Consider the following 21,850-nt stretch of genomic DNA (forward strand, 5'->3'; position numbering starts at 1 on the left):
GAGGCTCTACCTAACAAATGTGAATCAGTATAACGTAATTCTTTGCACCCTCAATGAATTCCAAACAATAAAAAGAAAAATTTAGAAGTCCTAAAAAAGGTAGATACATTTGCTTAGCCTTAAAAAACTATATTTACAATACAGATGACAAAGAAAGGATTGATATGTTTAACGTGCAAAGAGTGCTAAGGGTGACGGCCCCATATGCCAGAGGTGGTGGGTTCAAACCCAGGCCCGGCAAAAAAAAAAAAAACAACAAAAAACCTGCAAAGAGTGCTAACAAATGACTAACAAAATACAGACCAAAAGAAAAATGAGTAAAAGATGCAAGTAGGAAGTTCAAGATGAGCAAATCCAAAAAAGCAAATAAACCTGGCGGGGGGAACTGTGTTTATTAGCAAACAAGGAAATATAAAATAATAAGATATGATTTTACTCCAGACACTTTGGCAAAGATTAAAAAAAAGGATGACATTAACGTCAGGACAAATATATTTTCACAAATTGTTGAAGGAAAGGCCAACTGTATCATCAGAGCCTTTTAGGAAAGCAATCTACCAGAACCAAAAATACCTTTTGACTCAATAACGCCATCCCTAAAGATTTATCCCATAAAATGAAAATCTCAGTATGCAAGAACACTCTTAAAGATATGTGCTGCAACATTTTTCATAGCAGCAAAAACTGAAACAAAGCAAATATCTAATAATAGGGAAATGGTTATATAATTATTGTGATTCACAAATAGACTATTATGTAGCTATTAAAAAGCATAAATTATAGCTATATTTGTTGCTGTGGAGAGATGTCTGCCAGGAAGACACGGAGTGAGAAAAGCAAGTTGCTTAAGTGTTTTCATTATAATCCTATTTATATAAAACAATGATAAAAACCTCTCTCTCACGTATGCGTAAGTGCATGTAGGCATATGGGCAAAAAATATGGAGGAATCCGTGTTTTATAATAAGGTTCCCTTGGAGGGTGAGTAATATGGGTTGGGAGGGGGAACAGAGGGAATGAAAAAGGATAAAAAAAGAAAAAGAAAAAATGTGCTGCCTTAAAAAGGAATCCTGGAATGTATGTTATGGTCATTTTATGAAATTATAAATATACATGTGGCTGTTGTATGTATTATAGAGATCAAAAAAGATCAAAATGCCTTGAAATTTCAGAATTTCTGAAAATCTAATTTTTTTTAGTATTAGTTGATTAACTTCTTTTTCCCCAGGATAAATTAAAGCAGAAGGCTGAATATTCTTCAATCTCACTTAAGATACTGCCGTGAAAGGTGGGCATATTCTTTTTTCATAAATGAGAATTATGAGGAATGTATTCAACAGAGTCTGACTGCTTAGATGAAATTTCTTTAGACTATTTTTTTTAAAGAGGAAACGTCCCATGAGCTTATCAGCATACAAATATTTCAAAGAGGCATACGTTTATTTGCTCTATAATGGATCTGTGAATTTTTGTTCCTTTGGGGGAATGCAAACTACAAACACTGGCTGCTGACGTCATCCTGACCCCTTAATTGCAAAAGTGACATAAACATTTATAATCACATATTACCAGCAGCATATCAATGTTGGCACTAGCATAATTAGGTTTGTGGCTATTTTTGTGTGAAGTGCATGATAAATATTAGCTTGCAAAGGTTATTGCTGTATAAAATAGCCAGAAGGTAAGATATCTATCTATATTGTAGTTCTGGTAACAATTTCATTAAATTTCAGTTTCCCAGAAATGTACTTTTTTTGGATAATGAATCAACTAACATGTCAACACTTTTGCATTCAGAGGGAGATTTAAAACTCCTTGCCAATATTTGCTTTAGAAAATTAAATTTCAGCATTATTCTTATCTTAATGATAATCACACTATTTTACTTACGTGGACGTGCAGGGTACAATTTGCCTAAGTATCACATGTCTGAATCACATGTCAGCAGAATAGAAACGCACTTGCTACTGTAATTTTTTCTTTAAGAAATCAATTTTTGGGGTGCTGTTAAATTTCCATTTCCTTCTGACAGTCTGTGACCTTCAAGCAATATAATGACCTATGGAAATCTTAGAAGGGATTTTCATTGCTGCATGTTAAAGGCAGACTCAGCCTGGTCGTGGTTGCAACCTGCCTTCTGGAAGCTGCTGTTTCCATCATTCTTCTCATCTGTGGTTCAGCGAGGCTGGCCACTCTGGCCTGGCACCCGACATAAAAAGGACTGTCCACAGGTTCTGAGCTGTGGTGGACAGCACGGTTCTGAGGTATTCTCTGCCTGCCTCCTTTAGCTCCTGGAGACATGTTCAATTCTCTCTCAAGGGCCACCTTACACCACCTGTACTTATCCTGGAGGTCATGGGCTTTTAGCTTTTTGCCACTTACTGATTTGCGTATGCTGCACTAATACCCAGGGCCTTGAAAACTGAACTTTTAGTTTTTAAATTGCAACATTAGGTCTAGGTAAGGCGCTGCCCCAGCCCATCTCCTGTACCTCTTCTACTTAGAGCACAGGAGGAACCGGAGGATAACGCAGCCTGTTTTGGGGGTGAGATCAATAGATCCGCCCATTTTGACCATCATCTCTCTCCTGGACATGATCATTACATACCTATCGTCTCCTCTGGCACCTCCATTAGGGTGAGGTCATGGATCAGAGTCCTCAAAGGCTAGTTCTGTTCTAGCCCATGGAGTCAGGATATACCCTCACTTGAAGCCATCTTGCCTATGTGTAACCTGTCATTAAAATAGAAGCCATGACAAGCATATAAGAGCACTGGCTTTGTTGGGGACAGCTGTCCTGCTGGACACCGTGAGCACATCTTCTGTGTATGACAGTCCATGGCTCTGTGTACACAGTTAAACAACAAAAATACGTGCTCTCTTGCCTGGAGAATAAGGAAAACCCATGGATGGTATCTAAGGCCCTCGAGGACATCTTGGCTATTTTTCAAAATGATGTTGATTTTAATTTATCTGAAAAACTATTTGGATTTATAGCCCATGGTAAAAACTTATATTAATTTTTCCCAAGGATTCAAACTTTAAAAAATTATTTATTGATTGTCCATAGTCATATTTTAGACTGACCTTTTAAAAATGCAGAATAAAAGAAACATTTTCTGATTTTTGTTTTTTAAACAGAGTCTCACTCTGTTGCCCTGGGTAGAGCAGAGTGCCCTGCGGCGTCATCTTAGCTCACAGCAACCTCAAGCTCTTGGGCTCAAGAAATATACTTGCGTCAGCCTCCTAAGAAGCAGGGACTATAGGTACCTGCCATGATGCCCAGCTAGTATTTTACTTTATTTTATTTTAGTAGAGATGGGGTCTCGCTCTTGCTCAGGCTGTTCTCCAACTCCTGAGCTCAAGCAAATCCTCCCATCTCAGTCTCCCAGAGTGCTGGTCTTACAAGCGTGAGCCACCATGCCCAGCCTCATTCTCTGATTTTTAAACATGCAACATTTAGTTTTTCTTTGAACCTCTGTTCCTATTTTATAACACATAGATAAAAGAGTTTTTGATTCCTACCAAGGTAAGGTGAAATAGACCAGCGTTTTAAAAAGTCATTATTCCTTATTGGAGCATGTCTGATCACCACTTGACTGGAGGAGAAACCACAGGTTTTCAGTGGCTCAAGACAGCCGGGCAGCAAAGATGACTTATCTGGAGCTGACGTTCAGTCTTGCCTTATCGAATGTAGCTGTGGACGTGCTATACCAAGATGCAGCAATATTATTTAGATTCTTAATTTATACAGAAGTGAAATCAACAAGGGATGAAGAGTGTTCACTCTATTGAAGAGATCACCCTCTTTTGTTCTTACTCAGGTGGTCCCTCAGCTTTTCTAGAACTCTGTGTTTCGTCACTCTTGTTAGTGAACCAACTCACGTATTGGGAAGATTAAGCTGACTTATTTACAGTGTTCCAGTTCTAATCCTGCAATATTTTATTCTGTAGTTAGGTTGCTAGCAGTTTGCTAAGGTTATTGTTTGAAAAATGAATTTTAAGGGCTGTTAATATTCCATATATGAATGTGTCATTACTTATTAATCATTCTCTTATCGTCCAATTTTATCTCTTGCCACATACATTTTTTTTCCAGCTCTGGTTATTTCCTTAGGCTACGTTCTTGTAAGTGGGTTTACTAGGCTCAGTGATAGAAACAATTTCAGTGTTTTTTTGCTTCTGTTTTCGTGTTTTTACATATTGCCAAATCACTTTTCAAAATATTGACTCTTCACCATCTCACCCTTATATTTGGGAATAATTAAATTAGCACCTTGTAATTACTGTTAAAATGTTTTTTTCATACTCGCCATTTTGATGAGTTAAAAATGGTAACTTGTTTTAATTTGTACTTTTTTATTCCTGGAGTCGTGCTCATTTTCCATCTGTATTTTTTTTCTTTTGTGAATAAATTAATGGTTTGTGCCCATTTTCCCATTAGGGGAATTAATGCTTTTCCTAATGATAAGAGACCTTTTCGCATTAAACACATTAGTTCTTTTTGCGTTTGTTCAAAGTATTTTAACTAGCTTGTCTTCAGCTCTTTATTTATGATGCTTTGGAATATCTAGAAGGTTCTAATGTTTATGGAATCCAAATCTTTCAGTGTTTCATTGTAATTCCTTTAATCACGTCTTATGTTTTGTCAGTTTCTAAGCAGAATCTGTGAAATATTAAATACTAACATCTGGTTTCTTTTGGTTGGTTTACTTCTTACATTTAAGTGATGAATGCGTCTGGGAAGTATTTTGGTAGTCACCATAACGTAAGAATCAATCTTAGTTTTTCCCCCCAAATCACAGAAATTTAAAACATTACCCATTCATTTCTCAGCGGTTTGTGATGTCTCTTTTTATAAGTGACAGGTTTTTACAAATACTCAGGTCAATTTTAGGGCTACTTTGCTCCATTAGTCTATGACTGGGTTTTACACAGAGGCATATGGTGTTAACCATTATAGCATGCCATTATTCATTTTCCTAGTTAATGAGAAAGTCCTCATTTATAGTTATTCTTTTTGCCCCCAGCAAATCATAAATGACCTTTAAGGGCATTTTCTTCAGTTCAAAAGATAATCTCACAGAGGTTTTGAATACATTTTTTTTTTAACTTAGAAATTTTAGAATGGTCATGTTTACAATATTTTACCTTCTTTTTTTTTTATATTTTACCTTCTAGTCCAGTGACACAACATGTCCTTATGCACCTGTTTTTTTTTTGTCTCTTTGTGGTTTTCTTGCAAGTTTATTTCAAGGCATCACATTATTTTTTGTTGTGATTTTCAATGGCCTTTTTTTCATTATACATTTTTATAGGAAAGAATATCTATATATCTATATCCATGTATCCTTATTGAATTCTGTTGCTAGTACAAATCATTATTTTGGTCTATTCTTTTCATTTTTAATGTAAAATTTGTGTTGCCTAATAATATTCCCAAACCCCTATCATTTCCTTTTTCATAATTAGTAAGCTTTTCAGAAACTTCTTTTTGCAGCCTTATTGCACTAGCTGGAAATTTCCAAATAACATAAAAATGTGTTCCCTTTTTAATTTTAATTTATTTTTTGGAGACAGAGTCTCACATTATTGGCCAGGGTAGAGTGCAGTGACATCATCATGGCTTCCTTCCAACTTCCAATGCCTGGGCTTAAGCAATCTTCCTGCCTCGGCCTCTGGAGTAGCTGGGACTACCAGCATAAGCCACCAGCTATTTTTTCTATTTTTTTTTTTTGTAAAAATGAGGTCTCCTTATGTTGCTCAGGCTGGTCTTGAACTTCTGGCCTCAAGTGATTCTCCTGCCTCTGCCTTCCAAAGTGTTAGATAGAATTACAGGCATGAGCCACCAGAATCCTCTGCTTAATCTTGCTTTTTAATGAAAGTGCTTCCAGCATTTTACAGTTAATTGTGATGTTCACAGTTGGCTTAATAGATATTTTCTTCATATTGTTAAAGAATATTCTTCTATTTTTAGTTTAGTAAGAATGTTATGGTTCATCAGGATTTTGTATTGGATTTTATTGAAAACTCCTTCAACATTTATCAAGATGACGTTTTTCTTTCGACCTTTAAGATGCGGTATTAAGGTCATGGGGGGGGGAAGGAAAAGCAGAGAGAGGGAAGGAGGAAGAGGGGTGGGGCCTTGGTGTGTGCCACACCTTCTGGGGGCAAGACATGATTGCAAGAAGGACTTTACCTAACAAATGCCATCAGTGTAACCTGGCTTATTGTACCCTCAATGAATCCCCAACAATTAAAAAAAAAAAAAAAAGATGTGTTATGTGGACAGGTTTTTAATGTACTCTTGCGTTCCATTAGCTAGTACTACTATCAGAATTTTCACTTCTAAATTCATAACTGAGCTAAATCCATAGCTTTTTTAATGTTACTTGTCAGACTTTTGTTCTAGGATAAATGAACATTATAAAATAGGTAACTTTCTGTATTTGTTTTTCTCGAACTGATCACACAGTATGGAAATTATCTGATCCAGGAATATTTGACTGTATTTGCCTAAAACATTATGAATTCTTGTAATTTTTTTTTTTAGACAGAGTCTGCCTCTGGTGCCCCGAATAGAGTGCTGTGGCATAATAGCTCACGGCAATCTCAAGCTCTTGGGCTCCAGTGATCTTCTTCCCTCAGTTTTTCTATTTTGATAGAGATGGGGTCTCAAACTCCTGAGCTTAAGCAATCCACCTGCCTCAGCCTCCCAGAGTGCTAGGATTACAGGTGTGAGCCACTGTGACTGGCTCTTGTAATCTTTTTTTTTTTTTTTTTGCAGTTTTTGGCAGGGGCTGGGCTTGAACCTGCCACCTCTAGCATATGGGGCCAGCGCCCTACTCCTTTGAGCTACAGGCGCCGCCCTTCTTGTAATCTTTTTTGAAGGCAATTCTTTGAATAGACATATCACATATAGTAAGTCCTCAATGTTGATGGGCTCTTGAAAACTGCAATGAACAACTGATGTATAATAAAAATAGTTTTAACACGGGCTAACTCATATAAACAGGAATTAACTTTCTGGTCACACACACAAAAAAATCACTGACTTCTAAATAAAGACCAACACACTTCTAATAGTAAACATTAAAATAAATGTGAGCTATACGTACATTTAAAAAGGTTAATAAAAACAAATAAAATAATTCTTCAACCAATTATTCCAGCTCAAGGTTGTGGGTGGCTACAGCTTATTCTGGCAGCTCAGGGTGCAAGGTGGGAGACTCCAGTGTGGATAAGATGTGCACGTCATCGTGTTGTGGGGTGCACTCACACACACCCTCATACTCCCTCACACCGGGACCATTCAGACATGCCAATTCACCTAACATGCACACCCTCGGGAGGTGGGAGGAAACCTGCATATTTGTAGAAAACCTACAGAGACCTGGAGAAATGTAGACATTTCACACAGACGGTAGCCCCAGCCCAGAATCAATTTTGTTTATTTCCTCACCAATGTTATAACGATGTTGAATAAAATCACATTATTTGCATGTTGGCTGTATTTCTTATTTCTGTTTTGAAATTTATATTTTGTGCCCCAATTGTCTTTGTGAAATTAATTGCATTTATAAATGCACGCCAACATTTTAGCATTCTCAACTATAGTTGTTATAATCTTGTTCTTATTTCTACCCTTTAGGGGCTTTAAAAAATTAGTTAAGAAAGTGCCTATTTTGTCTTATTTTCAAGAAACAGGATTTTTGCTTCATTTAGGTAATTTTACAACTGTCTTGTCATCATTATTTCCCTTTCCCATTTTTCCCTGGGCTTGAATATGTTTCCCTTTCTTTAAAAAATTTCTTAACTGAGCAAGATGGCAGCCGAGTAACAGCTTCCTTGCATCTGGGCACCGTGAGTCTGGGGAGATAGGACTCCAGGCATCTCTGGCTGGTGGGAACTGCCTATCATCACTCCTATGAGGATACAGGGAGTCAGCGAGAGACTTCTGGACCCCAAGAGGAGGACTAAAACAGTGGAAAACCGGCAAGTGGTCGCATGTGTTCAACCCGTCTAAACCCGCCCACAACTGTAAGTTCAGTAGCAGCGAGACTGCAAACCAGAAAGGCCTTACCTGTGAACTCTTTTGATGTCCTTGGACTTGGCACTGAGTTGAACTGCCTTGGGGAAGGCCTGAGTGGGAGTGCGGAGAACTTTGGCCGTTGTCTAGGGCCCCAGTCTGAGCCGCTGAGCCAGACGGAGCTAATAGTGTTTGGCAGTGGGTCACACGGATCCATTGTCAGTGATCTGCCCCGGCAAGCTCCGCCCTCAGGGTAGCAGAGCTAGAAACGGGTGGGAGCTGGTAACCCAGCAACCAAGTAGCCTAAGGGTGGGGTCTGAGCCGCCTTGCAGCCCTAACCCTCAGGGGCAGAGTGAGACCGGTTTTGGCACACTGAGTAAGTGGATAGCCACTTCAGCAGTGATTCCAGCGAGAAAGCTGGGAAAGCTTCTGCTCAGCAAGTTTACAAGTTCAAAGTGCCTTTTAAGTGGGCTGAAGAGAGATTTAGGGTGTCTACCTGCTGGGGTTCGAGAAATCAGCAGCCTCCAGTCGTATCAGAACTGTGACTAACATCTCATACCCCAAAAGACCACGTGTTGCCCAGACAATATTCAACAACATATACAAACTGCTTTGTTTTTGGTTGTGTATTTTTTTTTCTTTTTTTTTTGTTTGGTTGGGTTTTTTTGTTTGTTTATTTTGACGTTGTTGATGTTCTTTTGTTTCTTAATTTCAATCTTTTCCATACAGATCCCTTTTTCTTTCTCAATTTTTCTAGTTTAATTATAATTTCCCATTGCTGCCTTTTTTAATAACTACAACTTCATTTTTGCTAGTGTTTCTACCGCTATCACTTGGTTTTTCACCCAATTTTATCGCCATAAAGTTTTCTGTTTGCTTGTTTTAGTTTGATTTATAGCATTTTTGTCTTTCCTCTCTACTTGGTGGAGGTGGGGTACTGTGTCTGACCAGGTTAGCAAAGAGCTGCTGACCTCAAGGGAACCACCCAACTGGGCACCCAACCCCCAGAAGGTGGGGTTTTTTAAGGTTGTGTCAAAGTACCCTACTGTACACCTATATTGCCCTGTCTCCCTCTTTCTGTGCCTCTCTTCTTTTTGTCAATATTCCTTATCCCTACCCCCTCTCCTTTCTCTATCTTTCTTTTTTTTCTTATCACTCGGTCCTCCTTTCTTTCATCCCTTTTTTGCTCTTCAACCTTCTCACCTTTCTGGTCCTGTAACCCTTAGTCCACAGGCACAAGAACTTAAAGAGCAAGAGGAAGTGAAAGGAAAATTAGGGCAAGGAAACAGATAAAAGAAATCACTCATGAGGAAGAATCAGCAGAAAACTCCAGGCAACATGAAGAACCAGTCCAGAACACCCCGCCAAGGGACCATGAGGTAGCTACTGCAGAGGATTCCACCTATACAGAAATGTTAGGAATGACAGAAAGGGAATTTAGAATACACATGTTGAAAACAATGAAAGAAATGATGGAAACAATGAAGGAAACTGCTAATAAAGTGGAAAATAACCAAAAGGAAATCCAAAAACAGAATCAAATCAGAGATGAACGATATGAAGAATATAAAAAGGATATAGCAGAGCTGAAGGAAATGAAACAGTCAATCAGGGAACTTAAAGATGCAATGGAAAGTATCAGCAACAGGTTAGACCATGCAGAAGAAAGAATTTCAGAGGTAGAAGACAAAGTTTTTGAGATAACTCAGATAGTAAAAGAGGCAGAAAAGAAGAGAGAGAAAGCAGAACGTTCACTGTCAGAATTATGGGACTTTATGAAACGTTCCAACATACGAGTTATAGGAATTCCAGAAGGGGAAGAAGAATGCCCCAGAGGAATGGAAGCCATACTAGAGAATATTATAAAAGAAAATTTCCCAAACATCACCAAAGATTCTGACACACTGCTTTCAGAGGGCTATCGGACACCAGGTCGCCTCAACTCTAACCGAGCTTCTCCAAGACACATTGTGATGAACCTGTCCAAAGTCAAGACAAAAGAAAAGATTCTGCAAGCTGCCAGGAGTAAGCGCCAGTTGACCTACAGGGGCAAATCCATCAGAGTTACCGCAGACTTCTCTAATGAAACTTTCCAAGCAAGAAGACAATGGTCATCTACCTTTAATCTACTTAAACAGAACAATTTTCAGCCCAGAATTCTGTACCCTGCTAAGCTAAGCTTCAAAATTGATGGAGAAATCAAATCATTTACGGATATACAAACATTGAGGAAATTCGCCACAACAAGACCAGCTCTACAGGGAATACTTCAACCTGTTCTGCACACTGACCACCACAATGGATCAGCAGCAAAGTAAGAACTCAGAAATCAAAGGACAGAACCTAACCTCCACACTGATGCAAAAGATAAAACTAAGCAATGGACTCTCACCAAATAAGACGAATAGAATACTACCACACTTATCAATTATCTCCATAAATGTTAATGGCTTGAATTCCCCACTGAAGAGACATAGATTGGCTGACTGGATTAAAAAACACAAGCCATCCATTTGCTGTCTGCAAGAAACACACCTGGCTTCAAAAGACAAATTAAAGCTCCGAGTCAAGGGTTGGAAGACAATTTTTCAGGCAAATGGAATTCAGAAGAAAAGAGGAGTTGCAATCTTATTTTCAGATACATGTGGATTTAAAGCAACTAAAGTCAAAAAAGACAAAGATGGTCACTTTATATTGGTCAAGGGAAAACTACAACAAGAAGACATTTCAATTCTAAATATCTATGCACCAAATTTAAATGCTCCCAGATTCTTGAAACAGACCTTACTCAGTCTGAGCAATATGATATCTGATAATACCATCATAACAGGGGACTTTAACACACCTCTTACAGAGCTGGACAGATCCTCTAAACAGAAATTAAACAAAGATATAAGAGATTTAAATGAGACCCTAGAACAATTATGCTTGATAGACGCATATAGAACACTCCACCCCAAAGATAAAGAATATACATTCTTCTCATCACCCCATGGAACATTCTCCAAAATTGATCATATCCTGGGACACAAAACAAATATCAACAGAATCAAAAGAATTGAAATTTTACCTTGTATCTTTTCAGACCATAAGGCACTAAAGGTGGAACTCAACTCTAAAAAAAATGCTCGACCCCATCCAAAGGCATGGAAATTAAACAATCTTCTGTTGAATAACAGATGGGTGCAGGAAGAAATCAAACAGGAAATCACTAACTTCCTTAAGCATAACAACAATGAAGACACAAGCTACCAAAACCTGTGGGATACTGCAAAAGCAGTTTTGAGAGGAAAATTCATCGCTTTAGATGCCTACATTCGAAAAACAGACAGAGAGCACATCAACAATCTCACAAGAGACCTTATGGAATTGGAAAAAGAAGAACAATCTAAGCCTAAACTCAGTAGAAGAAAAGAAATATCCAAAATCAAATCAGAGATCAATGAAATTGAAAACAAAAGAATCATTCAGAAAATTAATGAAACAAGGAGTTGGTTTTTTGAAAAAATAAATAAAATAGATAAACCATTGGCCAGACTAACTAGAAATAGAAAAGTAAAATCTCTAGTAACCTCAATCAGAAATGATAAAGGGGAAATAACAACTGATCCCACAGAGATACAAGAGATCATCTCTGAATACTACCAGAAACTCTATGCCCAGAAATTTGACAATGTGAAGGAAATGGATCAATATTTGGAATCACACCCTCTCCCTAGACTTGGCCAGGAAGAAATAGACCTCCTGAACAAACCAATTTCAAGCACTGAGATCAAAGAAACAATAAAAAAGCTTCCAACTAAAAAATGCCCTGGTCCAGATGGCTTCACTCCAGAATTCTATCAAACCTTCAAGGAAGAGCTTATTCCTGTACTGCAGAAATTATTCCAAAAAATTGAGGAAGAAGGAATCTTCCCCAACACATTCTATGAAGCAAACATCACCCTGATACCAAAACCAGGAAAAGACCCAAACAAAAAGGAGAATTTCAGACCAATCTCACTCATGAATATAGATGGAAAAATTCTCAACAAAATCCTAGCCAATAGATTACAGCTTATCATCAAAAAAGTCATTCATCATGATCAAGCAGGCTTCATCCCAGGGATGCAAGGCTGGTTCAACATACGCAAGTCCATAAACGTTATCCACCATATTAACAGAGGCAAAAATAAAGATCACATGATCCTCTCAATAGATGCAGAAAAAGCATTTGATAAAATCCAGCATCCTTTTCTAATTAGAACACTGAAGAGTATAGGCATAGGTGGCACATTTCTAAAACTGATTGAAGCTATCTATGACAAACCCACAGCCAATATTTTACTGAATGGAGTAAAACTGAAAGCTTTTCCTCTTAGAACTGGAACCAGACAAGGTTGTCCTCTGTCACCTTTACTATTCAACATAGTGCTGGAAGTTCTAGCCAATACCATTAGGCAAGACAAGGAAATAAAGGGAATCCAAATGGGAGCAGAAGAGGTCAAACTCTCCCTCTTTGCTGACGACATGATCTTATACTTAGAGAACCCCAAAGACTCAACCACAAGACTACTAGAAGTCATCAAAAAATACAGTAATGTTTCAGGATATAAAATCAATGTCCACAAGTCAGTAGCCTTTGTATACACCAATAACAGTCAAGAGGAGAAGCTAATTAAGGACACAACTCCCTTCACCATAGTTTCAAAGAAAATGAAATACCTAGGAATATACCTAACGAAGGAGGTGAAGGACCTCTATAAAGAAAACTATGAACTCCTCAGAAAGGAAATAGCAGAGGATATTAACAAATGGAAGAACATACCATGCTCATGGATGGGAAGAATCAACATTGTTAAAATGTCTATACTTCCCAAAGCAATCTACCTATTCAATGCCATTCCTATCAAAGTACCTACATCGTACTTTCAAGATTTGGAAAAAATGATTCTGCGTTTTGTATGGAACCGGAAAAAACCCCGTATAGCTAAGGCAGTTCTTAGTAACAAAAATAAAGCTGGGGGCATCAGCATACCAGATTTTAGTCTGTACTACAAAGCCATAGTGCTCAAGACAGCATGGTACTGGCACAAAAACAGAGACATAGACACTTGGAATCGAATTGAACACCAAGAAATGAAACTAACATCTTACAACCACCTAATCTTCGATAAACCAAACAAGAACTTACCCTGGGGGAAAGACTCCCTATTCAATAAATGGTGTTGGGAGAATTGGATGTCTGCGTGTAAAAGACTGAAACTGGACCCACACCTTTCCCCACTCACAAAAATTGATTCAAGATGGATAAAGGACTTAAATTTAAGGCACGAAACAATAAAAATCCTCAAAGAAAGCATAGGAAAAACACTGGAAGATATTGGCCTGGGGGAAGACTTCATGAAGAAGACTGCCATGGCAATTGCAACAACAACAAAAATAAACAAATGGGACTTCATTAAACTGAAAAGCTTCTGTACAGCTAAGGTGACGATAACCAAAGCAAAGAGACAACCCACACAATGGGAAAGGATATTTGCATATTTTCAATCAGACAAAAGCTTGATAACCAGGATCTATAGAGAACTCAAATTAATCCACATGAAAAAAGCCAACAATCCCTTATATCAATGGGCAAGAGACATGAATAGAACTTTCTCTAAAGACGACAGACGAATGGCTAACAAACACATGAAAAAATGTTCATCATCTCTATATATTAGAGAAATGCAAATCAAAACATCCCTGAGATATCATCTAACCCCAGAGAGAATGGCCCACATCACAAAATCTCAAAACTGCAGATGCTGGCGTGGATGTGGAGAGAAGGGAACACTTTTACACTGCTGGTGGGACTGCAAACTAGTACAACCTTTCTGGAAGGAAGTATGGAGAAACCTCAAAGCACTCAACCTAGACCTCCCATTCGATCCTGCAATCCCATTACTGGGCATCTACCCAGAAGGAAAAAAATCCTTTTATCATAAGGACACTTGTACTAGACTGTTTATTGCAGCTCAATTTACAATCGCCAAAATGTGGAAACAGCCTAAATGCCCACCAACCCAGGAATGGATTAACAAGCTGTGGTATATGTATACCATGGAATACTATTCAGCCATTAAAAAAAATGGAGACTTTACATCCTTCGTATTAACCTGGATGGAAGTGGAAGACATTATTCTTAGTAAAGCATCACAAGAATGGAGAAGCATGAATCCTATGTACTCAATCTTGATATGAGGACAATTAATGACAATTAAGGTTATGGGGGGGGGGAGCAGAAAGAGAGAGGGAGGGTGGGGGGTGGGGCCTTAGTGTGTGTCACACTTTATGGGGGCAAGACATGATTGCAAGAGGGACTTTACCTAACAATTGCAATCAGTGTAACTGGCTTATTGTACCCTCAATGAATCCCCAACAATAAAAAAAAAAGAAAAAAAAAAATTTCTTAACTTACACCCTTTTAAAATTTATTTTCTCTTTCATTAATAATGAAAACTTTTGATGATTGGAATTTTTTTAATAAGTTTAGATCTGGCTGCTTCCCATTCATAGTTTTTATATATGAATATTCTTGATTTTATTATTTTGAAATAATTTATAACTCTAATTATAATTCTTCATTTTGAAATATGCTATTGATTTGTATTATAATTTGCAGATTTGTTTTTTCATCGCGATCAGAAAATGTAATCTGGTTTAGTTCTGATATTAGCAAGTTTGTGGATTGGTCCAGGAGGTTCAGCTATAAGAACAATTTTTAAAAATTTACTGGAGAGGGGTGGTGCCTGTGGCTCAAGGAGTAGGGCACCAGCTCCATGTGCCGGAGGTGGTGGGCTCAAACCCAGCCCCAGCCAAAAACTGAATAAAAAAAAAAAAAATACTGGAGATTTGAAAAGGAGGCATTTTCTTTGGCAATACGAATTTGTAAATACTCTATGACTTTACTTTCTTGGCTATATTATAATATTGCATTAACTACACTATGCAATTTCCCTTTGACTTGATCTTATGTAGCTAAGTAATATAGTGTCAAAATATGACAAAACCCAATTTTGGAAATGCTGTTGACACTGTTGGCCTTTTTATGTGCATTTTTATCAAATATTACTGGGAAGTTAGGAAGAAGCATGTAGTTAGCTTCTTTGCTTCCATGTTAATTGTGGTTCAGAACTGGTAACAATTAAGAGATAAGGAAAAATAACTTGGGTGCAAAAAATTCAGCTATTTCCTTCTAAGGCTAAGTGTTTTGTTCAAACGAATTCAGGTGGTTTGTCAGAAATTCACATTTTAGAGTGTAAACTTATGTAGGGCAAATTGCTTTTTATAATTAGTATATAACATAATTAAAATACTTAAATGATTCTCACTGAATTGTGAGGTTGTAGATAAAATCATTGCTTTGGGGGCACTGAAAAAAATCATTTTTTAAAGACTTTTGGGGAGTTAATATCGCTTCTTATGAAGGAAGAAAAATAGTCAATAAGCTTAGGATGGTAAATGGTCACCAGAGACATGTTACAACTTCTGAGCTCTCTTTACTTTCTATTTTAGAGATGAGATATATAACTCATTCATATTTGTACCACCTGGCTTCTGTGTGAATTACAAACTCATCCTAGAAAGCGTGCTACATACCTCGCTGCTGAATATCACTGTGGTCACCTTTGAAGTCCTCCCCTTGGGAAACTGTGCCTTGACACCAGCATCTAGTCCATGCTTCAAAGTGATTTTGGAACTCTTTTTCCAGAATGGCCATCAGAGCTCTCATCATATGAGCTCTGACAATTAAGTTTGCAAACACACCCTAGAAAAAGTCCTTTGAAGGCTGGAGTCGGTGCTGTGTCAGTGCATAGCTTTCTAAGGGGACTATGTCAAAAGGGATCATGGTGATATTCAGCAATGAGGTACACGGTTGTTTTTCTAGGATGAGTGTATAAAATTAAGCGTCCAACTTTGTACTCAAGGTTATAGACATTAACAAAATGCTTACCCTCTCGTATAAGAGCAGCGTCCCAGCCCCCTTCTACATCACCTTCCTATTCCCTTCTGGTGTCATATGCCAAGTTCTGGTCAAAGTGAATAAAAGGTAGAAAAAGGAAAAGATGAGAAGAGGAGGAAAGTGAAGTGAGAGAAACTTGGGTAGAACATTCTGTGGAAATGTGTATCTGCGGATAAGAAAAGAAACAAAGGTTTCCCCAAGACAGGGCACAGTCACTCCAAATCTGCCAAAGGATAAAGGCGGGAAATGAATAAACAGATAAAGCCCCTGGCATTTCCTTCCCCTTCAGGAAGTTCTGATCCTTCTGATTTTTACCTGAGAGGTGCTGCTGAGATGACACCTGTCTATTAATTGGCTTATGGGGAGAGACACCCGGATAAAGTGGCTTCAGTTGCTGGGACAAAATCATTTCATTCAATTTTTTCTGCAGAATGAAGTATTCTTCAGATAACTTTGATATCTAAAAAGAAGGTCATGTGTCAGATTATTAAATCGGGCTGGGGGGGAGATGCAGAGAGTTCCGTAGGCACCCTGGGGACTGATCAATTCCTCCTGAACACCCCTGGGGACTTTCATGCTCTTCCCCCAAACCTGCCCATACCCTTGCACCTGAGTCCAAGATAAAACCCTCACTGGACACAACCCCCCCACCCCCCGTGCTGCTTGGCTATCTCACTGAATTTTTCATTAAAAACTGCCAGATACATCACGACACCCCCAGAATTCTATCCTGATGAACTCCTTCCTGGGTTCCTAAGAGCTGGTATCTGTCCTCAGCATCCGCCTTTCTGCTTCTGAGGACCCCTCTGCCGCCTTTGATCATGTGAACCCCCTTCATTCCTTTTCTAGTCTTATCCTGACTTCAGGGATGCTCTCATCTGAGTTCTACCTCCTGCCTCTGTCTGCTCTGCGTCTAGCTCTGGTAACATGTCCTGCCAGCTGGAGCGTGGGGCTCCTGTTTTTCTGCCCCCAGCTTTGTCCCCTTGGAGTGCTGAATCCACGCTCATGGTGTTATTCACCAGTTCTAGCTGGGTGACATGGTAATGCTACATCTTCTCAACATGGTAGTTATGAAGCAGGTCTGGGTTCTAATCCCTGATTTGGTCTTTGGAGTGAGAAAATGTATGTATCAGGGAAGGGAAGAACCGCACCCACGTTAATTCACTATTGTACATGTGCTTAAAAAACAAGAAAAGAACAGGAAGGGGCTGAGTAAATTAATCAATGGCAGGTCCCTACTGACAGGCCCAAGGGTAGTTTACTGAGCTTCCTCTGGGCTCAGCCACTGGCAGAGACAAAAAGCAGAGGTTAGGGACACAGGGGCATTAAACGATCCTTTTTTGAATTAACCCATTATGATGTATCTTGATGTATCTTAACACTCCTTGTATTTCTTATATTACTATACGCCTCTGACTACTTGGGTAATTCATGTATTTTGGAAGTCATCTAGTTAAAGCTTTACTTTACACTGGAGAAAATAACAGTGCTGACACGTAAAGTGATTTTCTTAAGGTCAAACACCTACAAAGAGAAAGGAAGAACTGGAATTGGTATTTATAGAAGTTGGTTCCCGTGATCGTTCCATAGCACTATTTTATTTATTTTATTTTATTTTTTTGAGACAGAGTCTCACTCTGTTGCTCTGGGTAGAGTACTGTGGCATCACTGCTCACAGCAACCTACCTAAAACTCCTTGGCTCAAGAGATCCTCTTGCCCTAGCCTCCCAAGTAGGCAGGACTTATAGGCCTGCTACAACGCCCAGCTAGTTTTTTCTATTTTTACCAAAGAATGGGTCTTGCTCTTGCTCAGCCTGGTCTTGAACTCCTAAGCTCAGGCGATCTACCCACCTTGGCCTCCCAGAGCGCTAGGATTACAGGTGTGAGCCACCGTGCCTGGCCCATAGCACTTATGCATTAGGAGCAGATGCATTCCTCTGTGGTGAATATACATATACCACTATTTTTTTTCCATGTCCATAAGAAGCCCTAAAACTTATTGCTTCCTATAACTGTCCCATAGAAACAGACAAAACATGCTATTTCTGGCACAAAATATTCTCCAAGAGGTCATTTTTCTCTGTGGTTTTTCTTTCTGATTCTTTATTGCCCATAATTACCATGATGTCCCATGCAGACTTTCACTCCCATGCCATAGATGCCTCAGTATGGCCACATATCTGACTCTGATACCTAATTTTATATATATATATATATGTATATATATTTTGAGACAGAGTCTCTGTCACTCTGGGTAGAGTGCTGTGGTGTCACAGCTCACAGCAACCTCAAACTCTGGGGTTCAAGCGATCTTCTTGCCTCAGCCTCTCAAGTAGCTGAGACTATAGGCACCCACCACAACACCTGGTTAGTTTTTCTATTTTTAGTAGAAACTTTGAAAACTTAGAACAAGAACAACTTTTTAGCTGTAACTAAAGATCTCATAGATGCACCAAGTTTTGCACCGTCAACCCTAGCATTTCAGTAAGCTGTAAAAGCCAACCCGTAGTATCTTCACTACACAAACTTTATGTCTTATTTTATACAATTTTTTCATGGTAAACTTGGTCACAAGTTCACAGTTATTTGAATAGCACAATCCTCAAAACATTTGATTATATTAAAAGGCTTTGCAGTCTCTCACACACCCAGATGAAATAGTCTACCAGTTATTTGTTTAATTCAGTTCTTCTGTAGTTCCTAGAGATTTTTTTTTTTAGTAAATAAATGTGTTTATTTTACTTACCTGTTTTGAAAAACTCGCCAAATCATGCACTTCCTTTGCTAAGATTGCTTTTGGGGCTCTGTTATCCTCCATCTTGGTGTTATAGGTCTCCCCATGTTTTGGGGGCTGGGAATACAAACTGTGAGGGTTTCTTGTTCCTTCTGTTGTAGTTGCGACCATCTTTTGATTCTTAAAAGAAGACGTCAGTCCATCCTTCCTTAACTGCTGCCTTCTCTTATAACCCCGGTATTTACTCTGAATGAACACGGCTGCTTTATCTTCTTCTTCCTGGGCTGGGATGGCGGGTTCCACTTGCCTCTCTTTGTCTGTCCCATGTCTCAGATGGCCTCTCTCCTGGCTGAACATCGGTGCGTTCTGGGTAACCACAGATGTCTTCTTCTCTTTTTCTTTGCTATTTGCATGTTCAGAAACTGACCTTTGGCCACGACTGGGTTCCAGAGTGTTTTTAAAAGACATCTCATTTTCAGTTGACCAAGGCCCTGGGTGGCTTGGCCTTCCTGGTGCGCTCTTCCTTTCCAGATACGCTGCCCTTGACTCTTCACAATTCTTCTCCTCTGCGTACCCCTGGTAGTAACTCTGGATCTCAGCCTCCTCTGAGTCCACTCTCCTTAGTGGACTCTTCTCTTCCGAGTCTTTGATACACTTCTGTTTGGGGTTTACTTCTGCCCAAGGGTCCCCCACCAGGTGCAATTCCTGCTTAGCCTCCTCTTCATGCACATTATTGATTTTTTTCAGAGTTTGGTATCCCCTGTTGTTGCTCTCAACAGCATTAGTGGCCTCCTCTTCAGCTCTGAAAGTAGCATTATTCACTCCAGTGGTGCTCCCTTTATTGTTTGGAGGTGGAACGACTCTTTCATCAGCAGAGATCACATTTTCTGTTTGTTTCTTTGCAAAAGATTCCCTGTGCAAAACACATCATATCTGAATATATGGCGCTAAACTAGAGTCTCACTTGTTTTTGGCAGTAGCCACCTGCTATGTAATGATGGGAGAAAAGCAAGACGAACAAATCTTAAAACAAAAACTTATCAAGTCACTTGACTCTAGTTCTTCCCCTAATGTTCTCTCTAGTGACAACTGCGATGGCCACTCAAATAAAGAGCAAACCAGATTCAACACAGAGTGGGGAGTATCCTGGCATAGGCAGAAGCATATTTTCATTTAATGAGATATCAAAATTCTAGGAATTTAATCTCTTCAAAACGTGTCCTTTTCCAAAGTACCTACAGTTAAGAGATGTTGTGGACAACCCACTTAGTTTGGAGAGCAGTAAGGACATTAGCCAGGCTGATGTACTGTACTTGAATAAGCACTAAGTTTACTTATCACAGCAAATATCTTGTAAAAATTAAAGGAAAAGCAATATCCTTGCTACAGTTCATGATCATGTAATATGTAATATGTTGGCCCAAATTTCACAGTTGGTACTTCCTCAATATCATTCCAAAATTATTTCCCTTTAACTTGGAGATAATGTCTTTTCTAGACATTTTTTTCCCCAGCCAAGGTAAAACTCCCACAAGAGCAATATAGCCAAGGAAAGAGTATTAAGGTTTAGTGACAGGGTCATAACCTGACACCATGACATTCTAACATCTCTCTATGCTCCCTGGGGGTGCCAATGCCCCCAACTTTTCATCTTGGACCAGAAGCCCGTGTGAGAGTTTGGGTCTTCTGCAAGTTTGGGTCTTCTGCAATCTTTTTGTGAGGAAGAACTCTTCTTTGAGTAAAACCTGGAAAAAGCTAATTCTATTTGCCACTTCATAGTCCTACTGTGACATCCCTGGTTCTTACAGAAGGCTTAACAGAGTCCTTCCAGGATCAGTCAGAAAACTATGTAGGGAACCAAAAATCCCCACAGTTTTGATGGCTATGCAAGTATTTTGAATTCCTCCATTCTACTTCCTTGAGAATGCTTATCTTAATAGAAGCTTATATTGACTTAAAATAGAACTGATACATAGTAAGACAAGATGAGCATGCAGTCTTTAACTTACTATACTCCCCAAACATCCAAGTATAAGTTAAGTTAGTTTTGATATTTTATATGCATTTTGCTGGTGAAACCTTGTTGTATCCACTGCCGAAGATCCCATGTCAATTATGTGGCTGGATTTATGTTACAGACATATAGACATATATTTATATATGTCTACTCCAGTGGTTCTCAACCTTCTGACCTCTAATACAGTTGCTCAGTTCCCAAAGGGGTTGCGACACACAGGTCGAGAGCCACTGCTCTACTCTGTGCCTGAGGCTAGTGCCGCTCTTGTAGGACATAAAGACCATGTGCAGTGATGCTTCTGAGGATCAACCTTTCAGAGTTCCAGACTGGGAGGGACTGGAGATCTCTTCTAACTTGTGCTAGACAGGCTCATGGGACTGGACCTTTTCTGTAGCTCCCAACTGTATTTTTCTGGGTCCCAGGTAAGGGACTCTATCAGTGAAAGGTAAAGTGACAACAAGGGGCTGTAGGACGCTGGGGGAAAAGGAAAATCAGAAGTTTTGGAGGGCCAAGAGTGTCAGTCTGCAGTTCCCAGGAATGGGGCGCATGTCAGGCCCTCTTGCCTCTCTCCTCCCAAACCTTCTTCTCTCCTTCCTCTGAGCTTTCCTCAACTCTCTGCTGGTATTTCTTTTATGTGTGACTTTGTGGTCCACCTCCTGTGACAGTCCAATAAATGTCAAATTCCCCATCCCATACCACGTAGGGACAGTTTCTTATTCACACTTGTGTGCCCTAATTGGATCTTAGAAGCAGTGGTGCCCAACATTTTTGGCACTGGGGAATGGTTTCATGGAAAACAGCTTTTCCAAGACCAAGGGAGGGGGATTAGATTCTCATAAAGAGCACACAACCTATATCCCTCGTATGCACAGATTACAGTAGAGTTTGTGCTCCTATGAGAAACTAATTCTACTGCTGATGCGACAGGAGGCAGAGCTCAGTGATGGGGAACAGCTGTAAATACAGATGAAGCTTCACTCACTCACAGCCACCAGTCACCTTCTGCTGTGAGGTTCAGTTCCTAATAGGCCACGGATCAATACTGGTCTGTGGCCTGGAGTTGGGGACCACAGTTGTGTGTTG

At 39.2% G+C, this 21,850-nt stretch overlaps 1 protein-coding gene across 1 annotated transcript in view; it reads right to left on the reverse strand.

Annotated features, from left to right (window-relative positions):
- The window catches only part of MYO3A (myosin IIIA), a 206,224-nt gene that overhangs the window by 22,604 nt on the left and 161,770 nt on the right, over positions 1 to 21,850 (reverse strand). Inside the window, exons 28-29 of the mRNA XM_053572763.1 lie at positions 18,763 to 19,663; positions 16,332 to 16,476 (exon numbers count right to left, since the gene is read on the reverse strand). Of these exons, the coding sequence (XP_053428738.1) occupies positions 16,332 to 16,476; positions 18,763 to 19,663 (1,046 nt within the window). The remainder of the gene's footprint in view (positions 1 to 16,331; positions 16,477 to 18,762; positions 19,664 to 21,850) is intronic.

The sequence above is a fragment of the Nycticebus coucang genome, chromosome 20 (assembly GCF_027406575.1).
Source record: "Nycticebus coucang isolate mNycCou1 chromosome 20, mNycCou1.pri, whole genome shotgun sequence".
NCBI classification, from domain to species: domain Eukaryota; kingdom Metazoa; phylum Chordata; class Mammalia; order Primates; family Lorisidae; genus Nycticebus; species Nycticebus coucang.